General features: G+C 42.8%; 1 protein-coding gene across 1 annotated transcript in view; it reads right to left on the reverse strand.

The window, feature by feature from the left end:
- Positions 1 to 21,934, reverse strand: part of TENM4 (teneurin transmembrane protein 4) — a 1,214,428-nt gene that overhangs the window by 66,418 nt on the left and 1,126,076 nt on the right. Inside the window, 2 exon segments of the mRNA XM_043992715.1 lie at positions 11,538 to 11,558; positions 18,179 to 18,428. Coding sequence (XP_043848650.1) covers positions 11,538 to 11,558; positions 18,179 to 18,428 — 271 coding nt within the window.

Raw genomic sequence — 21,934 nt, forward strand, 5'->3', positions numbered from 1 at the left:
TTAGATATTTCTGTCTTATTTCCTCCATTAAAGTCTAAACTCTTTGAAGATGAAGACCATATTATTTACTTTTCTAACTTCTGTAGGACCCAGCACAGGGCTCCTGCTACATAAATATTTATTAAATGAATCAATCCGTCCAGTCTTTTAAGATTAGCTACATTATGGTATGGTGACTGCAACAGTAATAGATAATACTCGTAAAGAATTTCAAGGTTAGCTTTATATATATTATCTCACTTGATTATTATCATTACTACCATTATCAATAATATAACTAGCTGCAAGTCACTTAACTGCTGTTTTGAGTTTCCTCATTTGTAAAATGGGGATAATAATAGCATCTACCTTCCAGGGTTGTTATGGGGATCAAATGAGATAATAATGGTAAAGTGCCTAGTATAGTGCTTAGCACATAGTAGGCACCATATAAATGTCACTTACTATTATTATTTTAAACATGATTAATTTTAAGAAAAAAGCCTGCAGATTTCTTGGGAAATCACGACTTATTAACATTCTCGTGTCAGACTCTGTCATTTATCTTTAGCTGATTATATCCCAGAACCAAAGAATGTTATAGCTGGAAGGGAACTTAGAGAAGAGAGAGTCTAACTCCCTCACTTTACCAGAAGAGGAAGATGAGGTCCCAGAGACGTTACCAGTCGAAGCTCATACAACTGGTGTCTGAATCAAGACTCAAATGCAAGTCTCCTGATGCCAGGCTAGTGCTTCTCTGTCATGCCCAGACCTCCTGTTGTTACTAAAGAATATCTCTTTATCACAAGCCCAGGAACTCTCTGGCCACAGTCAGTGAGAGAAGAGAGATGTGGGAAGGATTTATCACTGCCACAGAAGTCAAAGCAGACCAAAGCAACCAAAAGGAACGTTCTGCTTTCTATAAAAGGTAGTATGCTTTGGAGAACTGAGATCAGAAATGGAGAGTTGAGAGGCAATAGACAAGAATTGGGAAAAAGGAGTTAAAAGACAAGGTAATGGGTGTTCTGCATTCTTTAGATATATTTATTTAAGTTCCTGTCTTTTACATTGGCAGGTGTCAGGCCTCTGTTATGACACCTGGAGGTATGCTGTATATTACATATGACACATATAATATAAAATATATCTCTTCACGATGATTTACAATGTCAGATTTTGAGTCTAGGACTCGGTGATATTAATCTGACAGCCTCAAGGGAGCCAGTTTGGGCTTCTGTACATTCATAAAGCTCATAAGATTCCAAGATTTCGAAGAGAAGGAACTTTGGAGCCCAGCTGGTTCCAAGCTTCTTATTTTATAAAAGAGAAAACTGAGCTCCAGAAAGGAGAAGCTGTTTGGCTGAGGTCACTCAGCTAAGGTGGCAGAGCCTAGCTTTAAACCAAAGTCCTTTTCTTCTAAAGCCAGTTCTTCCAGCTAATATCTCTCTGTCTCCCCAAATTGTGTATTCTCAGGATCAGAGACTTGGAAAGGGGTCTAGCAATCACCATGTGCAACTCCCTCATTTTACAGATGAGAAGGAGACTCCAGAGAACTGAAGTGACTCCCCCACATCAGAGAGTAGCTGATCTGAGATTTGAACCCAAGGCCACTGACTTCCCTATTCAGCACTCTTTTTATGGGATATCAAAACAGGACTGAATATGAATAGGCCTACTGCCAAGATTCTTGACTCAGGGAGTTTCCACTGAATGAGGACTCATCAGCCCTATCATATCCTAATCAGGTGGTGGGCTAACAGTTCCACGATGGCTATTCCTTGGCCCAGTGTTACTGGCCAACCTTATTGGTGCTGGTAATATCCCTGTAGGATGTGCTGGGGCCCTACCAGGTTGGACTTCTAGGATGGGATTCTTGTTTTCTCTAACATCCTTCCAACTCCAATATAATGTGGGTTTCTCAAGGTCCTAATAGGCCATACATCTCTTCTAGCCCCAAAGTAGTGTTCTAGGTCAGTGGTGTTAAATTAAAGTAGAAATGGGACCTACTACATGGCATATAAGAATCCCTGCAGGCTGCATCTTTACTTAGGAAAGCATTTTTGTTTGTTTGTTTGTTTTGTTTTGTTTTAGTGAGGCAATTGGGGTTAAGTGACTTGCCCAGGGTCACACAACTAGTAAGTGTCAAGTGTCTGAGGCCGGATTTGAACTCAGGTACTCCTGACTCCAGGGTTGGTGCTCTATCCACTGTGCCACCTAGCTGCCTCCGGGAAATCACTTATTAAGATTATCAATGTTGGATGGTATTTTCCCCAATTACTGTATTTTCCCCCTGTTCTGTATTTTCCAATTACATTTTTTGTTTGTTTGTTGTTGTTGTTGTTTTGGGTGGGGCAATGAGGGTTAAGTGACTCTCCCAGGGTCACATAGCTAGTAAGTGTCAAGTATCTGAGACCGGATTTGAACTCAGGTCCTTCCTGAATCCAGGGCCAGTATTTTATCCACTGCGCCACCTTGCTGCCCCCTCCAATTACATTTCAATCTGGTTCAGGCTGCACCTGGAGAGTTTTGGGAGCTACACTATATCCCACTAACTGCATGTTTGAACCCTCTGTTCTAAGAGACAAGTGTTATTGGGGATTGGGCTGAGGTGTGGTCTAGTCCATTTCGGGGTGATCGAGTATATTTGTCCATACTCCCACAGGTTGGCTAGCCAGAACTTCTTTTTTTTCTAATTCTACACATTATTTTTATTTTTATTTTTTTGTGGGGCAATGATGGTTAAGTGACTTGCCCAGGGTCAAACAGCTAGTAAGTGTCAAGTGTCTGAGGTTGGATTTGAACTCAGGTCCTCCTGAATCCAAGGCCAGTGCTTTATCCACTGTGCCACCTAGCTGCCCCCCAGAACTTCTTAAAGTACCCTAATAATATCAAAGCAATGGGATATGCCAATGTGGTATAAAGAACCCTAGAGATGAAGTTAGGAGCCAGGTGATATAGGGGGTGAACTTACAGTCAGGAAGACTTAAGTTCACATCTGAACTCAGACACTTACAAGCTATGTGACCCCTAGACTCACTTAGTCTGAGGCTCAGTTTTCTCATCTGTAAAATGGAGATAATAATGACCTCTGATTTACAGAGTTATTAAGAAGATCACATGAAATAATGCAGATGAAGCACTGTGACAATTTAAAGTGCTAAAAATATTGGCTGTTATTATTATTATTATTACCAATGCTACTACTAGTTCCATGAGCCTGGGCAAACGACAAATCATTTTCTTGTCTCTTGGCCTCAGTTTCCTGATCTGCAAAATGGTAATAACCATCTTTATACTGCCTACATCATGGAGTTGTTGTGAGGAAGGCATTAGAGTGAGCTCAGGGAGCTACAGAATTGTGGGGTTATCATCTTAAGTTATCACTGCCCCAGTTGGCAGAAAAGGAGTTTTTTCTCTATAACCCAGAACTGTCCCATGACTTATCCCAGTAACGTCCAGGCAGATTTCATCTTTCCAAATGACATGTATTCTAGCTACCTCATACAGGGGCCTTCCAGACATTGCAAGTCTGGCAACAAAGGCTTTCCTGATGGCAGGAGACAGGTGGGCCATGATTTCATGTACCCACTTGTCATTCGTGGTAAGTGAGTGACAGACACCTTGGGGGAAACAGGCCCTCAGGGTTGGGGTGGGGAAGTGCCTGTCCACTCTGATCAGCCCCATGTGTTTTCAGCTCCATTTATTCTGGAGGCCCACAAGGAGTGCTATTCACACTGGGTTTTTTTTCAGATCACCAAATAACAGAGGCAGAACAGACAGGGGAGGGCATGGACCCCAGAGAATATGTGAAGCAGTGAGGCCGGGCCTTTGGTTGTGGGAAGGGCAGAATGCACCAGACTTAGGGTCAGAAAATCTGGCTCTGATGCTGATCCACTGGGTTGTCTCAGGCAAGTTGTCTGGCCTCTCTGGGTCCCAATATCCTCCCCCTTAAGGTGAGGTGAGATGTTATGGTAAAAGGGGCAAATTTAGACATGATTCTTTGAAAAACTGCCTACCAATTAGAACCATGCAAAGAGCAGAATGGCTGCCTTGAAGAATATGAGATCAGAGGCCATCAAGCAGAGGATGGATAACAGCTTGTAGGCTCTAGAGAGGTTTCCTTTCACGGAGGGGTTGGATTCCATGGCGACTGAGATTCATCTCAACTCTCAAATTCAGTGCTCTTATGATGTCACTTAATGATCCTTCCAGAACCAGATACAGATGTAACTGAGAAATGTTTAATAAATAAAAATATAATGCAACATTAAAAAAAATCATCCTTCCAGCTCTGATGGTCAGTGACTGTGATGGACTATATAGGGCTAACTTCCCTGCCTTATGCACACAAATGACCCATCTGTTAGCTATGGAATTAATAGCTGAAAATGGATGCTTTTCGATTCATTACTGGTGGATTTAGGGAGCTTGCAGAGTCGCACCATAGCTCATGGGGTCTCGCCTTCAAGAAGTACAGTGTGACTGGTCTTCTTCCCTTAGATCCCATCTGAATTAGTATGCTCAGTTCTGGGTATTGCTTGTGGAGGACACTATATTCAAGGGGGTTGCCAGGGTGGGGTAGGGACTGCATGTTTTTGCTTAGACAAGAGGAGACATTGGGAGGAACAGGGATATTTGCCTCCTGAAGGTCTGTCACAGAGGAAAGGCATTGAGACTTACTTTGGCCCCAGAGAGTGGAAGAAGGACAGTGGGGGAAGATATAGAGAGTCAGAAGTCTGTTTATTACAAGGAAAACGTTCTTTTTTTAATTTTTATTTTTTTAGCGAGGGCAATTGGGGTTAAGTGACTTGCCCAGGGTCACAAGCTAATAAGTGTTAAGTGTCTGAGGCCGGATTTGAACTCAGGTACTCACCTGACTCTAGGCGGTGCTCTATCCACTGTGCCACCTAGCTGCCCCAGGAAAACTTCTTTTAAGAGTCTGAAAGTGGAATGGACTGCTTCATATGAACGTGAGAGTTTCATGTCATTAGGAGCCAGAGCTGGAATTATAGGAATGGCTACAGGGAAAATTGAGGCGTGAGTCAGAGAAGATGAGCTTTGGGCTCCCTTCCAGCTCTGAGTAACCACGATTCTATCTCCAAAAGAGACATTATGGTCAAAAGGTAGGCTCTAGGGGACAGCTAGGTGGCACAGTTGATAAAGCACTGGCCCTGGATTCAGGAAGACCTGAGTTCAAATCCCGCCTCAGACACTTGACATATACTAGCTGTGTGACCCTGGGCAAGTCACTTAACCCTTATTGCCCCGCCCCCCCCCAAAAAAAAGGTAGGCTCTAAGCAGACGTCAAACATGGGATAGGGGTTGGTCTCTTTGTGACAGCTAAGCAAGAAGGCAGGCTTTCTCCACTCTAGGTGGGCTCTCCAAATAGCTGAAGTCAGTGATTTTGACAAGGTTAGTGAATCATCTGCAGAGAAAACTTACAGGATGAGAAATAGGATGTCTGTCCTCTACCCACATTGGTTCTGGTAACAACTGAGATGCCCATTTAATCAGCAACCTCATTTCTAAAGCCTGAGGCAGATATCTTTAATCTCTGAGGGTCCTGTCACCAAGGGCAACTTTCATATTTTCCCGAGTGAGTGAGAGAAGGGGACCTGGGACCAGGTGCTATAGGAATGATTGGGTGTGGTCTTTTAAGAGGGAGAATTTTACAAGCAGAGCATGTTCAAAACTGCCAAGGACTTTGGAGGGCATCTGGTTTAAGTCTCTCATTTTACAGATGATAGAACTGAGGCGAATTTCCTGACTTTCAGTTCCACATGCATTTTCAAAGAAGAAGCTAGAAAATGCAACACTTACTTTGAACAAATCACAGAATGTTAGAGCACAGAATGTTAACATTGGATGGGAATTTAGAACCTATGCTATTTGGGCATGGAATGTTAAAGTGGCTTCGGACCATAAAATGTTAGAGATGGATGGGACCTTGGGATAGAAGATATTAAAGTTGGGAGGTGCCTTAGAATATAGAATTCAAAAGCTAGAAGGGACCTTAGAACACAGAATGTTAGTCTTCACTGGGATCTTAGAAACTACTCAGTCCAACTGATGGGAAAAAATGAGGCTTAGACAAGCAGAGTGACTCTAGTCATACTATGTATGTGACTGCTAGACACAGAATGCTGAGGTCTCTTTATTTAAAAAAATTTTTAAATTTATTTATTTATTTTTGTGGGGCAATGGGGGTTAAGTGACTTGCCCAGGGTCACACAGCTAATAAGTGTCAAGTGTCTGAGGTCACATTTGAACTCAGGTCCTCCTGAATCCAGGGCTGGTGCTCTATCCACTGCGCCACCTAGCTGCCCTGAGGTCTCTTTCTTTATGACCAAATGTCAAATAAGGGCCTATTTCTCTTTATTTATTTCCCTTTAAAGTAGTCTCCCTTCACCCCAACCAGAAAATACACATAACTGCTCTGAAATGCTTTGAGATAATACCAGATAAAATGTTAGATGCTCACAGAGAGAGGAAGTGCCTGAGATAGAGTGGTCCTGGATTTCAGCAAAACCATGGGCACATTTTTTCCAGCTTTTCTGATAGACAAGATGGAGAGATGGGGGGCTAGATGACAATACAGTTTGGAGGTTTTGGAAATGGTTTAATGACTGGACCAAAAATGAAGTTTCTAGTGGAATGTCCCCGGGGATCTATCCTTTGCCCTATACCATTTATAACATTTTTTATCAATTACTTGAATGAAAGCACAGATCCAATTTACTTATCAAATTTATAGGTAAGACAAAGCTGGAAGGGATAACTAATATGTCAGATGACAGAGTGAGGATCCGAAAAATCTGACAGTCTAAAATGATGGGCTGAGTATAATAAGATAAAATTTAATAGGGATAAATGCAAGAGTCCCACACTTGGGTTAAAAAAATTAACAGCAAAAGCACAGGACCAGGGGACATGAAGCTGCATGGCAAGGAAGAGTGAAAAGGATTTGGAATGGCAGGGTCATATTTTAAAACTGGACACGACTTCGAAGACAATCCCTTCAACTAACAGATGAGCAAACTGAAGCCCAGAAGAATTATGTGATTCGCCTGAGGCCACACAGCTAATAAATGGCAGAGCCAAGATCTGAACCCAGATCTTTGTTCTCCAAATCCACACTGTCCCTTATGGTTTAGACAGGGCTGCAAGAATAATGAAGGGCTCAGGAGGGGTTCAAGGATGCAGATCTGGCCATGGAAGGTTCAACTGAAGGGAATGGGGATGTCTGAGAAGATAGTGAGTGGGGGAGACATGAAATATGTCTTTAAATATCTAAAGGGCTGCCCTGAGGAAGAGGCTCAGGCTTTTTTCTCCCTGGCTCCAGAGAGCAGAACCTGGCTCAGTGGGTGGAATCCCATTCTATTTAAGGAAAAAAAACTTCCTCAAGTCAGAGCCCTTCCGGAGTGGAGCGGGCTGCCTCGGGAGGGAGTGAATTCTCTCTCCTTCACTAGAAATCTTCCACAAAGGCCAGATGACGACTTGTTTGGAATATGTAGAGAGGATTCCTGGGTAGGTCTGGGTCCTTCCCAACTAAGAGATTCTGTGGAATGAGATTCAAACAGAAGAGGGAAGCCAAGGCTATCCTGGGTTCTGGGATGGAAGAGCTCAAAGGCTTTATGCTTGGCTTCTTTTGTCCTCCTTGCTCCCAAACAGAGCTCAGAGGAACAGAAGGGCCACAGTCATCAGAGAGATGCCTCTTTCTAACCCTAGTAGTGACCTGAGCAGGCTGCACTTAGCTCATAGGTGCCGGGTCAGCAAATTCCCAGATTGTTCTGGAATGGTGCCAAAGGAAGTACCTATTATTTATATCCTGGGACCAGACTGAACTTCCTTAAGGGCCTTTTTCTCAGAGACCATGAATAATTCCCTGGACCATTCCCTTTGGATCCTGCCCCTCTTCTGCAGGCCTTCCCCAATCCCACTCCTGGTCCCTTCCCTTTGGGATTACCTTCCATTTATACAGTATACAGGGTATTCCCAAAGTCTTTGTGCAATTGAAGCTTAAAAGGGCATTAAAATGTTTGGTATACCCTATCTATATTTTGTTATTTATGTGTGGTCTTCTCCATTAGACTGTAACCTTCTTCAGGGCAGGCAATTTTTTTTGCACCTTTATTTGTAATCTATGGTGTTTGGTATATAATAGGTGCTTAACAAATGCTTGTTGACTGGTACTGCATCATCATGTAACTGTAGAAAGGTAGTGCTTGGAAGGGATCTTAGTGACATACTGGAAAGAGTTGGACTTGGGAGTTATGAATTCTGGGTTCAGATCTCAGGATATTAGCTACTTGACTGTAAGCAAGGTTTTAAAAAAACAACTCTGAGCCTTAGTTGTTTTTGTTCAGTCATGTTTGACTCTTCATGACCCCATTTAGGGTTTTCTTGGGAAAGATACTGGAGTGGATACTTCTCCAGCTCATTTGACAGATGAGGCAAACAGGGTTAAATGACTTGCCCAGGGTCACACAGCTAGTAAGTGTCAAGTATCTGAGGCTAGATTTGAACTCAGGTCCTCCTGAATCCAGGGCTGGTGCTTTATCCACTGCACCACCTAGCTGCCCCTGTGCATATTTCATAAATGTATCCCAGGTCTCATTTCTTCAGTTTTCTCCCCTTCTCTTCCTAGTTCTGCCCACTGGGGTCAAACAGAAGAAGCTCAATGTCTCTCGTCTATTCTCTTGTGACATTTGCAAACAAAAATTCTGTCTTCCCAATGAGTCTTCCCTTCTCCTGGCTAAACATCTCTACTTTCTTCAATTGGTTCTTGTATGATCCAGTCTCAACCCCCCTCACCAACACAGCCAACATCCATGCCTTTAGTGTGCCTCACTGTGTCAATGTGTTTCCTAAAAATGTGACACCCAGGGGCAGCTAGGTGGTGCAGTGGATAGAGCACCAGCCCTGGAGTCAGGAGTACCTGAGTTCAAACCCGGCCTCAGTCACTTAACACTTACTAGCTGTGTGACCCTGGGCAAGTCACTTAACCCCAATTGCCTCACTAAAAAAACCAAAAAACAAAAAAAAATGTGACACCCACAACTGAATACAGTACTGTGGGTACAGTCTGACCAGAACAGAGAAGGGTGGGACTGTCCTCTCTCTGAATTCAGCCTAAGATCATATTCTCTCTTTTTTTTTTTTTTTTGGGAGGGTGCAGTTGTGGGAGGTATCCATATCACATGAGGACCATAGACTCACGGTCCACTAGAATCCTCACACCTCCTTCATTTCCAGCCACTGATTGGGGTTGCCCCTATATATTCCTGTACCTTGAAGTGTGTGTCACACACAGATTCTTTTTTTTTTTTTTTTTTTGGTGAGGCAAATGGGGTTAAGTGACTTGCCCACGGTCACACAGCTAGTAAGTGTTAAGTGTCTGAGGCTGGATTTGAACTCAGGTCCTCCTGAATCCAGGGCCAGTGCTCTATCCACTGCGCCACCTAGCTGCCCCCACAGATTCATATTTAAAGTGAAGGGTTCATAGAGATTGGGCGCATAAATAAATTGAGTGACTTGTCCCAAGTCACACAGAATGAGAGCCAGAACTAGGTGCCAGCACTCCTGGGTCCCAGGCCAGTGGCTCCTCCACTTTATATGCCCATTCTTCAGAGATCTCTGAATGCAGCTATTAGGCCCTCTACAATTTTAATGATCTATTCATTGTGGTAGAACAACTCATCATCTTTGGCCCACCTGGGGAAGAGCCTCCTTCCACTAGTCTAGTCCTCAGATGACTGACATACAGTCTTATCACTAGGCCCATGCACCAAATTTTTCCTACTGGGGGTGACCTCTCAGACCTTGAACTCCAATAACTCCAGCCTTTGAGAATGCAGGATCATATCCATGACATGGGCTACCCTATAAGATTGGTGAAGGAGCTAGATTCTCCCTTAATACAAGATGATTCCATTTGTCCCTTTCACATAGAAGTAAGAGAGTAAATAACTTCCCAGTGACTGATGGAAGGAGAGCCACTTCCAAGTGAATTCAATCTGCCACTTAGAAGGACAATGGGAATTATTCTTGTGTCCTCAGGATAAAGTCCATCAGAATACCAAGTTAGCGGTCCAGGGCCCCAGCCCAGTGTTAAATTCATATCATCTATGAATCCCCAAATATTAGAGCTAGAAAAGGCCTTAAAACATCAGAGTGAGAAAGGACCTTACAATGCAGAATGTTAGCATACATCAGCGCTGGAATGGACCTTCGAATAGAGGATGTCAGCAGAGAGGGACCTCACACCAGAGAATGTCAGACTATACAATACTGAAGATAGAATATTAGACTTTGGAATACTGAACTATATTAGACTTTAGAATATTAAAGCTAGAAGAGACATCATCCAAGCTCCACACTTTCAAGACTAGGAAACTGAAGCCCATAAAGAAGAAGGGATTTGTATAAAGGCTCAGAACTAGTCGGTGATGGAGCCAGGATTAGAATCTAGGCCTCCTGACTGCTTGATCTTTGCCTAATGCACACAGATAACTTTACACAAATGTGAAACCAAAGTCTATGGATACTTTATGTTTTTTGTTTTGTTTTGTTTTGTTTTGTTTTTTTTTTGCGGGGCAATTGGGGTTAAGTGACTTGCCCAGGGTCACACAGCTAGTAAGTATTAAGTATCTGAGGCCAGATTTGAACTCAGGTCCTCCTGAATCCAGGGCTGGTGCTTTATCCACTGCACCACCTACCTGCCCCAGATACTTTATGTTTTAAGCCATTCATATTTGTGTGAGGATGGGAAGACTGGGAAATTGAAATGAATAAATACTTGGAAGAAGGCAGATGAGATCTGGCAATGACAGGTAATGGTGGTGGGTTGACATTCCTCCAAGTGTGGTTGATTGGGTCAAAATCTGCTCTAGAGTCCCCATGCAGCTGGATGACATTCTCTGCCTGTAACAAAGGTCCACCTTGGGAACCACCTCCTTTAGGAGTCTCACTGCTTGGCCTATCAAACTATCCCCTTTTTTCCTCTGCCCTTCCTGGCAAACAATCAGGCTACAGAACAGCTATCTCCCAGGCCTCCCAATCCCAGGCACACTGGCTGGCCACAAACGTGCCAATGTCCCAATGCCTGCTGGCCTTTGGATGCTGGCCACGACTGCTGAGGTCTCAATTTCTTCCTCTGGAAGTCATTAAAATGGCTCCATTATTGAGATGACCTTACTTTAGTGTGGCCTTCCCTTTATCTGGAGGACAACTAAACCCACGGCATTAACATTTCTATGTAAAAGTATTCAGGGTTTAAAAAAATATCCCCTCCCCACACCTTTGTCCCCTCAATTTATGTCCTCAGCCAATTAAACATTACCCACTTCTCTCTGCGACAGACTGAGGGGAGTTGGGGCCCATCCCACCTCCTAATACATGGCTTCCACTCACTCCCAGTGACTGATTACCTTCCACCAGGCTCAATCACCCTGGATGCATTGGCTATTGAGTCATTTGGAAATGGCACCTGTGGCTCACCATACAACAACATGCAGCAAGGCAGGGAGAGGCGGGAAGTGTTCCCCTGGTTGGCTTACCTATGTCTGAAATCTTTATTTCTGACAGAAGACAGGAATGCAGGAAATAGAAGAAAGAATGAAGTGTTAGAAGCTGGGATAGAAGCATTATTAGCAGACTGAAAACTTGACAGCAATGGTACCAGTGCGGTGCGATAATAAATAAAGATTTAGCAGCTGGGACACTGATATATTTCAGACTGGATATGACTTGTCAGTGGGTTCCCTCACAAGCTGCTACGCATCGCAGAGGACGGAGGATTTTACCCACTCCAGAGTCGTTTGCTGAGGGGAACAACAGCTCAGGAAGCTTGGCATATCCTGGTCCTTTAACAGGGGTTAGATGGGGATTGAAAAATTTGTTTCTCTGGAATAATTAACATATGTGTCTAAAAGTCCATATGCAGGGATTTAGATGTATAGACACATATATTTCAGTATATCTCTATGTAGATATATAGACACATGCATAAAATACCCTCCTTCCTCCCCTCCTCCTATTGAAGTTCTTCCCATCCTTCAAGGCCCAGCTTAGGTGCCACCTCCTCCAGGAAGCCGCCCCTAATTCTCACCTCTCTCCCTTCCCTCCCCCAGCCCACATGTAAGTAATTTCCTCTTTTCTGAATTTCCTTCATCACTTTGTGTGTCTCCTATATATTCATCACATTCTATTTTGTCTTCCTTTACATCATTATTTTGCATTTCTATTTTGCATTATAGCCATCTGTATAGATGTCTTATCTCTACTACCACCATCAATCTCACTTCTCCTGCCCCCAACAGACTATAAAAAAGTTGTTCAATTTGGCTTGAATACAGGGATAAAAGGAGATGAAGCTGGAGAGGCTGGGGTGGGGGGGTGCTAGTTTGTAGAGGGCCTTGAATTCTAGGAAGAGGAGTTTAAAATTTAATTGGTAGACAATGGGGAGCCAATGAATATTTTTGAGCAGGAGTGATTTTTTTTCTGACAGTGATTTGAATTTGGAATTTTAGGAAAGTTAAGAGGAGGCAGAAAGACCTGTTAGGAGGTTTCTGGATTAATCCAAGTGAGTGGGAATGAAGGTCTGAATTCGGGGTGTGTGATGGGAATAGAGAAGAGGGGATGGATGTGTGAGACCCTACAAGGGTGGATACATGTCCTATTTATCTTCATATTCCCTATGGTGAATTGCATGGCTCTCTGCGCATAATAGGATCTTGGTGAATGTTTGCTGAAAGTGCATTGTGTGACTGATGTGTCTGCATTACCATATGTGTATATTTTGAGGGTCTGTGCTTCCAGAAGCAGGGATGCTCCCTCCCCTGACACACTCCATGCTTCTACTATGTCCCTGAAAAAAGCCTTCCCCTGGTGGCTAACTCTTTGGAAGTAGTTAATTTATAGATACACGTATATAACCTTGCAAATAGTTTTCAATGATCATTTGGCCTAACAAGATCCAAGTGATACCGCCATTATTGTACCATAATTTCATTAACTGATATTTTCTCATAATCATGGTTCCTTTCCTATAGTTGCATGCAGTGACAAGACCACCCACCTGTAGAGAGACAGCCTTTTCATAGGCTTTCATAAAAACAGTTGCATTTAGTCCTGACTATAATATGCTTATTATTTCACTTAATCTCCAAAATAGCCCTTAGAGAACGGGGGCAGGGCAGGGAGGATCATCGCTGTTTTACCAGACTGGGAAACTGATATCTTGAGAAATCAAGTGCCTTGTCCAAGGTCACAAAGGGAGATCATACAAATGGTTTTTTTCCCCTACAGTTCAGTCTGATTCCATTTAACAAACATTTATTAAGCAGCTACTCTGTGCTAGGCATTGGTCATGCAAAGACAAAACCAAACTTTCTCTGCCCTGAAGGAGGCTGTGTTCTTTTGGAGGGGGTACAGAAAATTGTGAGTCAAGGTAGGAAGTGATGGGGAGGGAGTACCAGGTGGTACAGTGGATAGAGCGCAGGATCTGGAGTCGGAAAAACTTGAGGTTAAATCTGGCCTCTGACACTTACTAGCTGTGTGGCCCTGGGCAAGTCACTTAACTCTGTTTGCCTCAGTTTCCTCGTGTGTAAAATAAGCTGGAAATGGCAAACCAGTCCAGTATCTTTGCCAAGAAGACCCCAAATGGGGTCACAAAGAGTCAGACATGATTGAAGAACAAGGGGTGATGGTGGCAGAAGAGATATCAGACAAAGGGTTCTTGGGCTTTTTTGAGGAGGGAGGGATCGCTTTTAGCTAGGGAGAGGAAGGGAAGCTAGGCAGAGGAGGCGGAATGTGACAAAAGAAGGCTCTCTCGGGGCAGCTAGGTGGCGCAGTGGATAAAGCACCGGCCCTGAATTCAGGAGTTCCTGAGTTCAAATCCGGCCTCAGACACTTGACACTTACTAGCTGTGTGACCCTGGGCAAGTCACTTAACCCTCATTGCCCAGCAAAAAAAAAAAAAAAAAAAAAAAAAGAAGGCTCTCAAGAGGAGGATATGAAGAGAGAGTACCTTCCAGGCAAGGGAGATGTCCTGTGGAAATGCAGGGGGTGAGACATGCTGTTGTGAGTTCATGGCACAGCCAGACTCCAGTGTGGCTGGAACGTATGGTGCAGCAAACGATGGGAATCATGCAATGGAAAAGATCTGAACTCACGTTGTCTGGCTCCAAATAGGACATTCATTGCACCAACCCATCCTTTGGAGGACCAATGGGCTAGAAAGTACTTTCACAGCTAAAAGTGCTGCGGGATGTAGGCTGTTCTTACTGTTACGGGCAGGGTCTTCTAAGCACTTACAGCTTCCTAAGATCTTAGATTCAGAGCTAGAAGAGACCTTGGAGGTCACGGAGTCCGACCTTCCCATTTCAGAGATGAAGAAATTGAGGCTTGGGTGACTTGCCTAGGGTCCTCCAGCTAGTATGAAGCAGAGGCAGGATTCTAACTACTCGTACTCTTCTCCACCACCCCTTGCTTCCTTTTCTGGATCTCACATTACTCTATTTCCTCTCTCTGAATACAAATATCCCAAACTGTAGACTGGGCAATGTGTGGGCACCATTCAAATGCGAATCAATTCAATCCAACAAATATTTATTAAGTAGCGATGGTGTGTATAGCTCTGTGCCCAGGGCTGAGGGATAAATAATGTTTATTTTTATTTATTTATTTATTTATTTAGTCATTCATTCATTTATTTATTTATTTTTAGTGAGGCAATTGGGGTTAAGTGACTTGCCCAGGGTCACACAGCTAGTAAGTGTTAAGTGTTAAGTGTCTGAGGCCAGATTTGAACTCAGGTACTCCTGACTCCAGGGCCGGTGCTCTATCCACTGTGCCATCTAGCTGCCCTGAGAAATAATGTTTAGATGAGACGGATTCCCTCAAAGAGCTTACAGTCTAATAGAGGGGAAAGTCACTAATGGACAATTATAACTTGCAAAATTACATTGAGAGTTATATTGCTGCAAGGAGAAGGACAAGGGAAGTCTGAGGGGAAAGGTCATTACCAACCAGTAGAAACAGGGAAGGTTTCTCAGAAGAGGCAGAATTTGTTTGGGGCTTTAAAAGATGGGCAGGAATTCGGCAGGAAAAGAGGTAAAGGGAAAATATTCTGGTCCTAGGGAACAGTTGTAAGCAAAGACATCAATTACAGTAGAACTGCCATCCAGGTTCTGCTGGTGGAGATCATGGGGAAGAAATTTTGGTGGGGAAAGCTTTCTGAAAGTTCTCAGTTATCTCCCTCTATACTTTTCAGGAGGACATGGAGAGAGGTTTATGTTTAATACATCACCATCCCTTCCCAAATGTTAAAACTGCTCTCTGTTTAGAGAATTGAGGGGGTCTCGCTCACTTTACTAAAGAAGAAAAAGCAGCCCAGAGGAGGGAACGGTCATTTTCAAGGTCACACAACTAACAACTAAGTGATGGAGATGGGAACTGAACCTGAACCACTTGGGAGCCACAGTATCATAGGATTTAGTGCTGAGAGTAGGGTTAGAGACCACCTGGTTTCACCTCTCCATTGTATGGATTTGAAAACTGAAACAGTTCCTAATAAATGCTAATTGATTGACTGAATAATTAATTAAGCGACTTTCCCTTGGTTGAAGAGGCAACAAATGGAAGGAGCGCGTTGCAATGAGAAGGATACTGGACCGGGAATCAGAGGACCTGGGTTCAAACCTGAGATCTGTCTCTTACTCTTGTGTTCCCTGGGGTAAGTCTCTTTGCTTCTTTGGGCCTGTTTCCTTGCCTGTACATTTTCTATAGCACTTTAAAGTGTGTAAAGAGCTTTACAAATATCATCCCATTTGGATCCTCACAACAACCCTGAGAGGTAGGTGCTATTATCTCCTACATTTTACAGGTGAGGAAACTGAGCCAGACAGGAGAGACTTGCCCAGGGTAACATAGTCAGTGTCTGAGGCTAGATTTGCACTCAGGGCTTCCTGACTCCAGGTCTAGCGCTCTATCCACTATACCACCTTGCTGCCTTCCATGTCAAAATCTAAATCTTTGATACTATAGGTTGCAGATCTGGCATTCAAATCTGCTGCTACTTCTATTACATCATAAGTTCTTTCCTACCCACCTCTACCCCATGCCTTTTATGCCATCCTTCAGAGACATTTTCAAGATTAAAGTTCATGGTCATGGGATTCTTAACAGAAACCATGAAAGAAGGATTAAAGAGGGAAAAGAGGCTTAATTACTGAAAAGCTACATCTAGGGGGAATATGTAATGAGTTTATTTAACAATGGAGACTCTGGGGCTCTTGAGCTATCTCTCCCTGGCACCTGGGCCTGGAATAGGGGTCATGGTGGTGATGGTGGTGAAGGAAACCAAAACACCTCAAGTGCCCTGGATTCTGGTGGTATACCAGAAGTGTTAAGTGTAACATCTATACCATCTACAAGGCTTTCTTTTTGGGACACCCAGGATGTTATTTACCTCAAGAACCTCAAAACCTGGTGATAACAGATGCTGTCTTCTCAGTGAAAGAGGGCATGGGGAGGGAAAGGGATTAAGCATTTATATGGCACCAACTGTATACCAGCCACTGTGCTGAGGACCTCACAAATATCATTTCATTTGATCCTCACAACAACTCTGCAAGGTAGAGCCTATCATTATCCCCATTTTACATTCGAAGAAACTGAGGAAAAGAGATGAAGTGACTTTTCCAGGGTCACATGGCTAGTTGTATTGAAGGCTAGATTTGAACTCAGGTCTTCTTGACTTTAGGCTCACAGTGCCATCTGGTTGCCCAGTGAAAAAGAAACTCCTTAGGTCACAGGATTTAGTGTCAGAAAGGGACATTTCGTACAGCCCCTTCATATGGGGGCAGGAAGCAAGACCTGGGATTCAATCAACACGGAGAAATCCCTCCACTGAGGCACCTAGCACCTCATTAGTAACAAAGCCTTATAAACTATTCCCAGGCACTCAGAAATGGGGTAATTTGCCTGTGGTCATATAACCTACATGTGCTTGAGGTAAGACTTGAACCCAGGTTTTCCTGACTCTAAGGAACTATCTTCATTTTATGTATATGTATATATAATAGATTTATGTATAATTATGTACATATGATTATATATTCATATATTTATTCAGGGTCACACTGGGGATAAGTTGCAGAGCTGGAATTCCCATGCTGGGCTTTTGACTCCAAATCCAGTGGGAGTCACAAGGGCCCTACTACGCCATGAGCTTCCTCTGGGCAGGGACCTTGTAGTAGCTAAATGACATCCCCTTCCTTAGTATCCAGAATGGTTCTGGGCATGGTAGAGACTTTACACGTGTTTACTGAACTGAATGTTGTGAGGCGCCTGTTTTTGTGTTCAGGTATTTGCTGCATTCACATACCTGCTCCTCCTATCCAACTAGACTATAAGCTTCATGAAGACAGGGATCTCATCTTAAATGTACATCTCCCCTCGTAACAAGCACGATACTACAAAAACAGCAGTAACTTCCCAAGTGTTTACTGAATCACATTGAATGTTAGAGAATTAAACTATGAACACTGAGGAGGTGCTCAGGTATTTAACTTTTCTTGATAAGTGACTAGGCCAAGTACTTAAACCCCTTTGTCACTGTCTCCTCAGCACCTGGCATAGTACCTAGCACATAGTAGGTATTTAATAAATGCTCCTTGCATAAAAATGGATGAATGGATGAATGAATATATGGGGAATGTTCTTTGAAGACAAGTGGATGAAGGAAGGAAGGCATGAATGAATATGTGAGGAGGAAGATCTATAATCTGCTCTTTAGGGACGGAAGTCAACTGGCACCAACATTTTAATATCTCCATAGCTTCCATAGTCTTCTCTTCTTTCTACCCTCTGTAAAACAGGTTTTCTTACTGAACCTCTGATCCAACATCAGAGGATTAGAAAAAGACTTCTGCCTTGCCTTGACCAGTGAAGAACCTTCCTGTGTTCCAAAGGCTGGCTGGTAGTGTTGAATTAGTGCTTTAGGGAGGGAACTTTTAGCTGGAGAAGACCTCAGCCTCATTAGCCCCCGCCTGTGGAGTGGAATGTTTGGATCAAGGAAACCTCATCCCAGATGGCCTTGCTCATGCTCTGGTGCCACCTTGGAGTTCTAGCGGCTAATTCTACTGGGGAAAAGGGAAAATATTATAAGTGAGAGTTATGGCCAGTAAGTGACTACCTTAACTCCAGGATGTTGGTGACATTGCCAGAGGGGAAGATCCTTCGAATGTAGTTGAAGTCACCAACGTAGAGGCTCCCGTCCGAGCCACATGCAAGGGCCACCGGAGCCAGGAGCTTGTTGCCATCGGCAAGGCCATTACAGCTGGGACAGGAAATGCTTCTCCTTCGTCCATTCCCCATGATGCTCCCAATGACAGGAGGCTGCTGGGAAACAAACTGGTTTTCTCCATTTCCTTTATGTAGTATACCTAGGACAAAGGAGAGGAAAGAAAAAAAAAGGAACTCGGGATGAAGAAGTATATTTTCTTTCCTAAGGATAAGTCACAAACACTCCTTTATTTAGTAGAGTGAATATTTAGAGCTGGAAGGGACATTATAGATGATCTCATCTGACTCATTTTACAAAGGCCCAGAGAGGAGGAACACTAGGCCCAAGGTTACACAGATACTGAATGATATATTTGGGCTCTGAACCCAGCCCCTCTTGTGACAAAAAAATCCAGGGAGTTTTCTACTATATTAAGCTATTTGGTTTCTATGAAACATAACATTTTAGAAACAGATAATGGCTAATCATGCTTATATTTGCCAATTTATAAAAACCTCAAAAATTAACTTAAAAATTAATCTGAGGGGCAGCTAGGTGGCGCAGTGGATAGAGCACCGGCCCTGGAGTCAGGAGTACCTGAGTTCAAATCCGGCCTCAGACACTTAACACTTAACACTTACTAGCTGTGTGACCCTGGGCAAGTCACTTAACCCCAATTACCTCACTAAAAAAACAAACAAACAAATTAATCTGAGAAGGTGACAAAAATTTACATTTCTCTGAGAAATGAACAAATGGAAACAGGGATTTAGTCAACAGATGTAATTTCCCTTTGATCACTCCTTTTTGTTTTCTTAATTCAATACAGTTCAGTTTGGTTCAGGGTGACGCTACTTAACTACTGGTCAAGAATCCTCAGCCCATCCAACCTCCTCTCACATTTATCCTTGCCTCTATCTACAATGCTCTTTCTCTGGTTTTGTTGAATTGTTTTTCTTTGTGTTATAAAAGAGGGTTCCTTAGGTGGTGGTGGTGATGGCATATAATCAGGAATTCCTATGCACAAACAGAAGGCATCGAAACAACTTTTACAAAAAAATTATTCTGTGATTTGAGAGAGACTTCCTGATTAAATTTCGGAATTCTCATAGGGAGTGAATTCAAGACAGTGAATATTAAGAGTGTGAGCTCCATGGGGCAGCTAGGTGGCGCAGTGGATAGAGTACCAGCCCTGGAGTCAGGAGTACCTGAGTTCAAATCCGGCCTCAGACACTTAACACTTACTAGCTGTGTGACCCTGGGCAAGTCACTTAACCCCAATTGCCTCACTAAAAAACAAAACAAAACAAAACCAAAAAGAGTGTGAGTTCCCTGAAGGCAGGCATAGTTTTGTTTTGATTTTTTTGCTTTTCTTTGTATCCCCAGAACTCAGTATAGTGCCTGGCACATAGTAGGCCCTTTGTAAATGCTTCTTGATGGACAGCCATGTATAGGATCAAGCCGGATAGGCCAAAAAGCAAGATGATATACTTAAAAAAAATTACAGGGCCAGCTAGGTGGTACAGTGAATAGACTACTAGCTGTGGAGTCAGGAGGACCTGAGTTTAAATGTGACCTCAGATACTTACTGAATGTGTGACTCTGGGCAAGTCACTTAACCCCAACTGCCATCCCCACCAAAAAAACACCCCCAAATTATACTTAGATGCAATAGGAAAATGTTGATACTATACTGGGTTTAGTGTTGTAGAGTTGATTTTTTTCAAGGCTTCATATTTTAAAAGGGCTATGGAGAAATATCATGGTGCTGATTATATCAAGTATAATCCTCAATGAGATCCAGAATTATCCAAAAGAGTCTGTTTGAGCAGTCCACTCAAGAAAAATCAAGTAGCTGATGAATGCCTTTCACCAAGATCATGATGGACAGTTTGGTGGGAAGTTCATTGAGTTAATGTACAGCTGAAGACCAATTAGCTAGGCTCAGAATGGAAGTGAAAAGTCTACTGTTTTGAACTTGGTAAAAAAAGGTTTAGATGTTTCAATAATGCAAAACATCTTATAGCAGCAAATGTCCATACTTCCAATACTGATATTTTCATGGTGACACTACGTGGCTGTGAATCAAGGATCAACTTTATAGTTGAGACAAAAGGCCATAGTAAGATGCACACAAACATAAGGCGTGCATGACTGAAGATGACCAATAGGCAAGATATGCTGTGAAATCACAATTACAGCATCCACGGCACTGAGGACTGGAAAAGGAGATGGGCCAATCATGAAGGAATGAAGGGTAACATAATAAGTCTATTGTGACCACTAGTGCTACTCATACAGCGTTCAAAGATCCAAAGGAATGCTTCTAGCATCCTAGATATTACACTCTATGGGAGATCTGAGTAAATAGGAGAACAAGAATCTCAGGGGATGAGAAGGCACGGAAACGCTGAGGGAATAGTGACCAGCACTTTTCCATTTTTTAAAAAGAACAGAAGAAGAAATTCACTTAAATTTCAGCAAGAGATAATGCCAGGGAGGGTGAGATACAGCAGCAGGTTTCCTAGGGAGGTTATGAAAGCACCATCTGTAGAGAGCTTAAAAAAATTGGATTGACAACCATCTGTGTTGGATATGTATCCTTTCCCCAGCTTGTAGACAAGGGTCTAAATTAGATGCCTGGAAGGCCACCTGTCAGTGACGTGGAAGCTAGAATTCTTGCCTGGGGGGGAAAGTTGGATTAAATGAACCATCATGTCCCTTAAAATTTAAAGACTCTACAAAGCTCGATCTGAAACAATGAGATTGTTATTAAAGTGATCAAAAATCTCACCTTTTCTTTAACACGAATGGACAAAAAATATCCATTTCTAATTACTGGGAATTTTTTTAATGAGTGAATTTGTGCCTCGTTCTTCTTACATAATGTGACTGTTTGAACCTAAATACATACATACCTAATGATCTTTGAGAGACTTTTACAATCTTTCTAGAATGTGGCAAAGTCATTGGCATTCGTTATCAAAGCCAACCCAACAATAATCGATCAAGTGCCTTCTGTTTGTGTACAGTTTGCAGAGCTAGGGACACAATGACAAAACAAAACAAAAAATCACTGCCTTCAGTGAGCTTGCTTCCATTCTACTGTCATGAACAACCAACTTCAGGTGACTCTGATCTCCTCCTCTGATTTTATTTTACACGGGCACTTGCTGTGTTTTAAAAAAATACTATGCCAAATATGAACATATGATCCTAAGTGCTGAGCCTAGGGCCATGTCCAAGGTAAGTTCTGTAACAGGCTTTTATTTCATGAATGAATGAGAAGGGTTATACAAAAATCTCCCCTTTCTCCCCAAATACAAGATTGCTGCTTGGTCGACAATGAGCTTTTCATAGAAAAGCTTATATCAGAAGCAGAAAGGGACAAAGATCATACAATATTAGACGAGAGAATGTTAGAGAGGGAGGGGAGGGAGGTCAAAAGCATTTATATAGCACCTACTGTGTGTCAGGGACTGTGTTAAGTGCTTTTACAAATATAATCTCATTTGATTGTTATGGCCCCAAATAAGTGTAGTAGGGGCAAGCTGGGGCCCAAGAAGACTGAGTGATTTACTTGCCCCTGGTCACAATGCCAACTGGTAGCCTAGCTGAGAGTAAAGAGAAATGAGCTACGTGCATATAGACTACATCCCTAGCCTA

This window comes from Dromiciops gliroides, chromosome 3, assembly GCF_019393635.1.
Source record: "Dromiciops gliroides isolate mDroGli1 chromosome 3, mDroGli1.pri, whole genome shotgun sequence".
In the NCBI taxonomy this organism is placed as follows: Eukaryota; Metazoa; Chordata; class Mammalia; order Microbiotheria; family Microbiotheriidae; genus Dromiciops; species Dromiciops gliroides.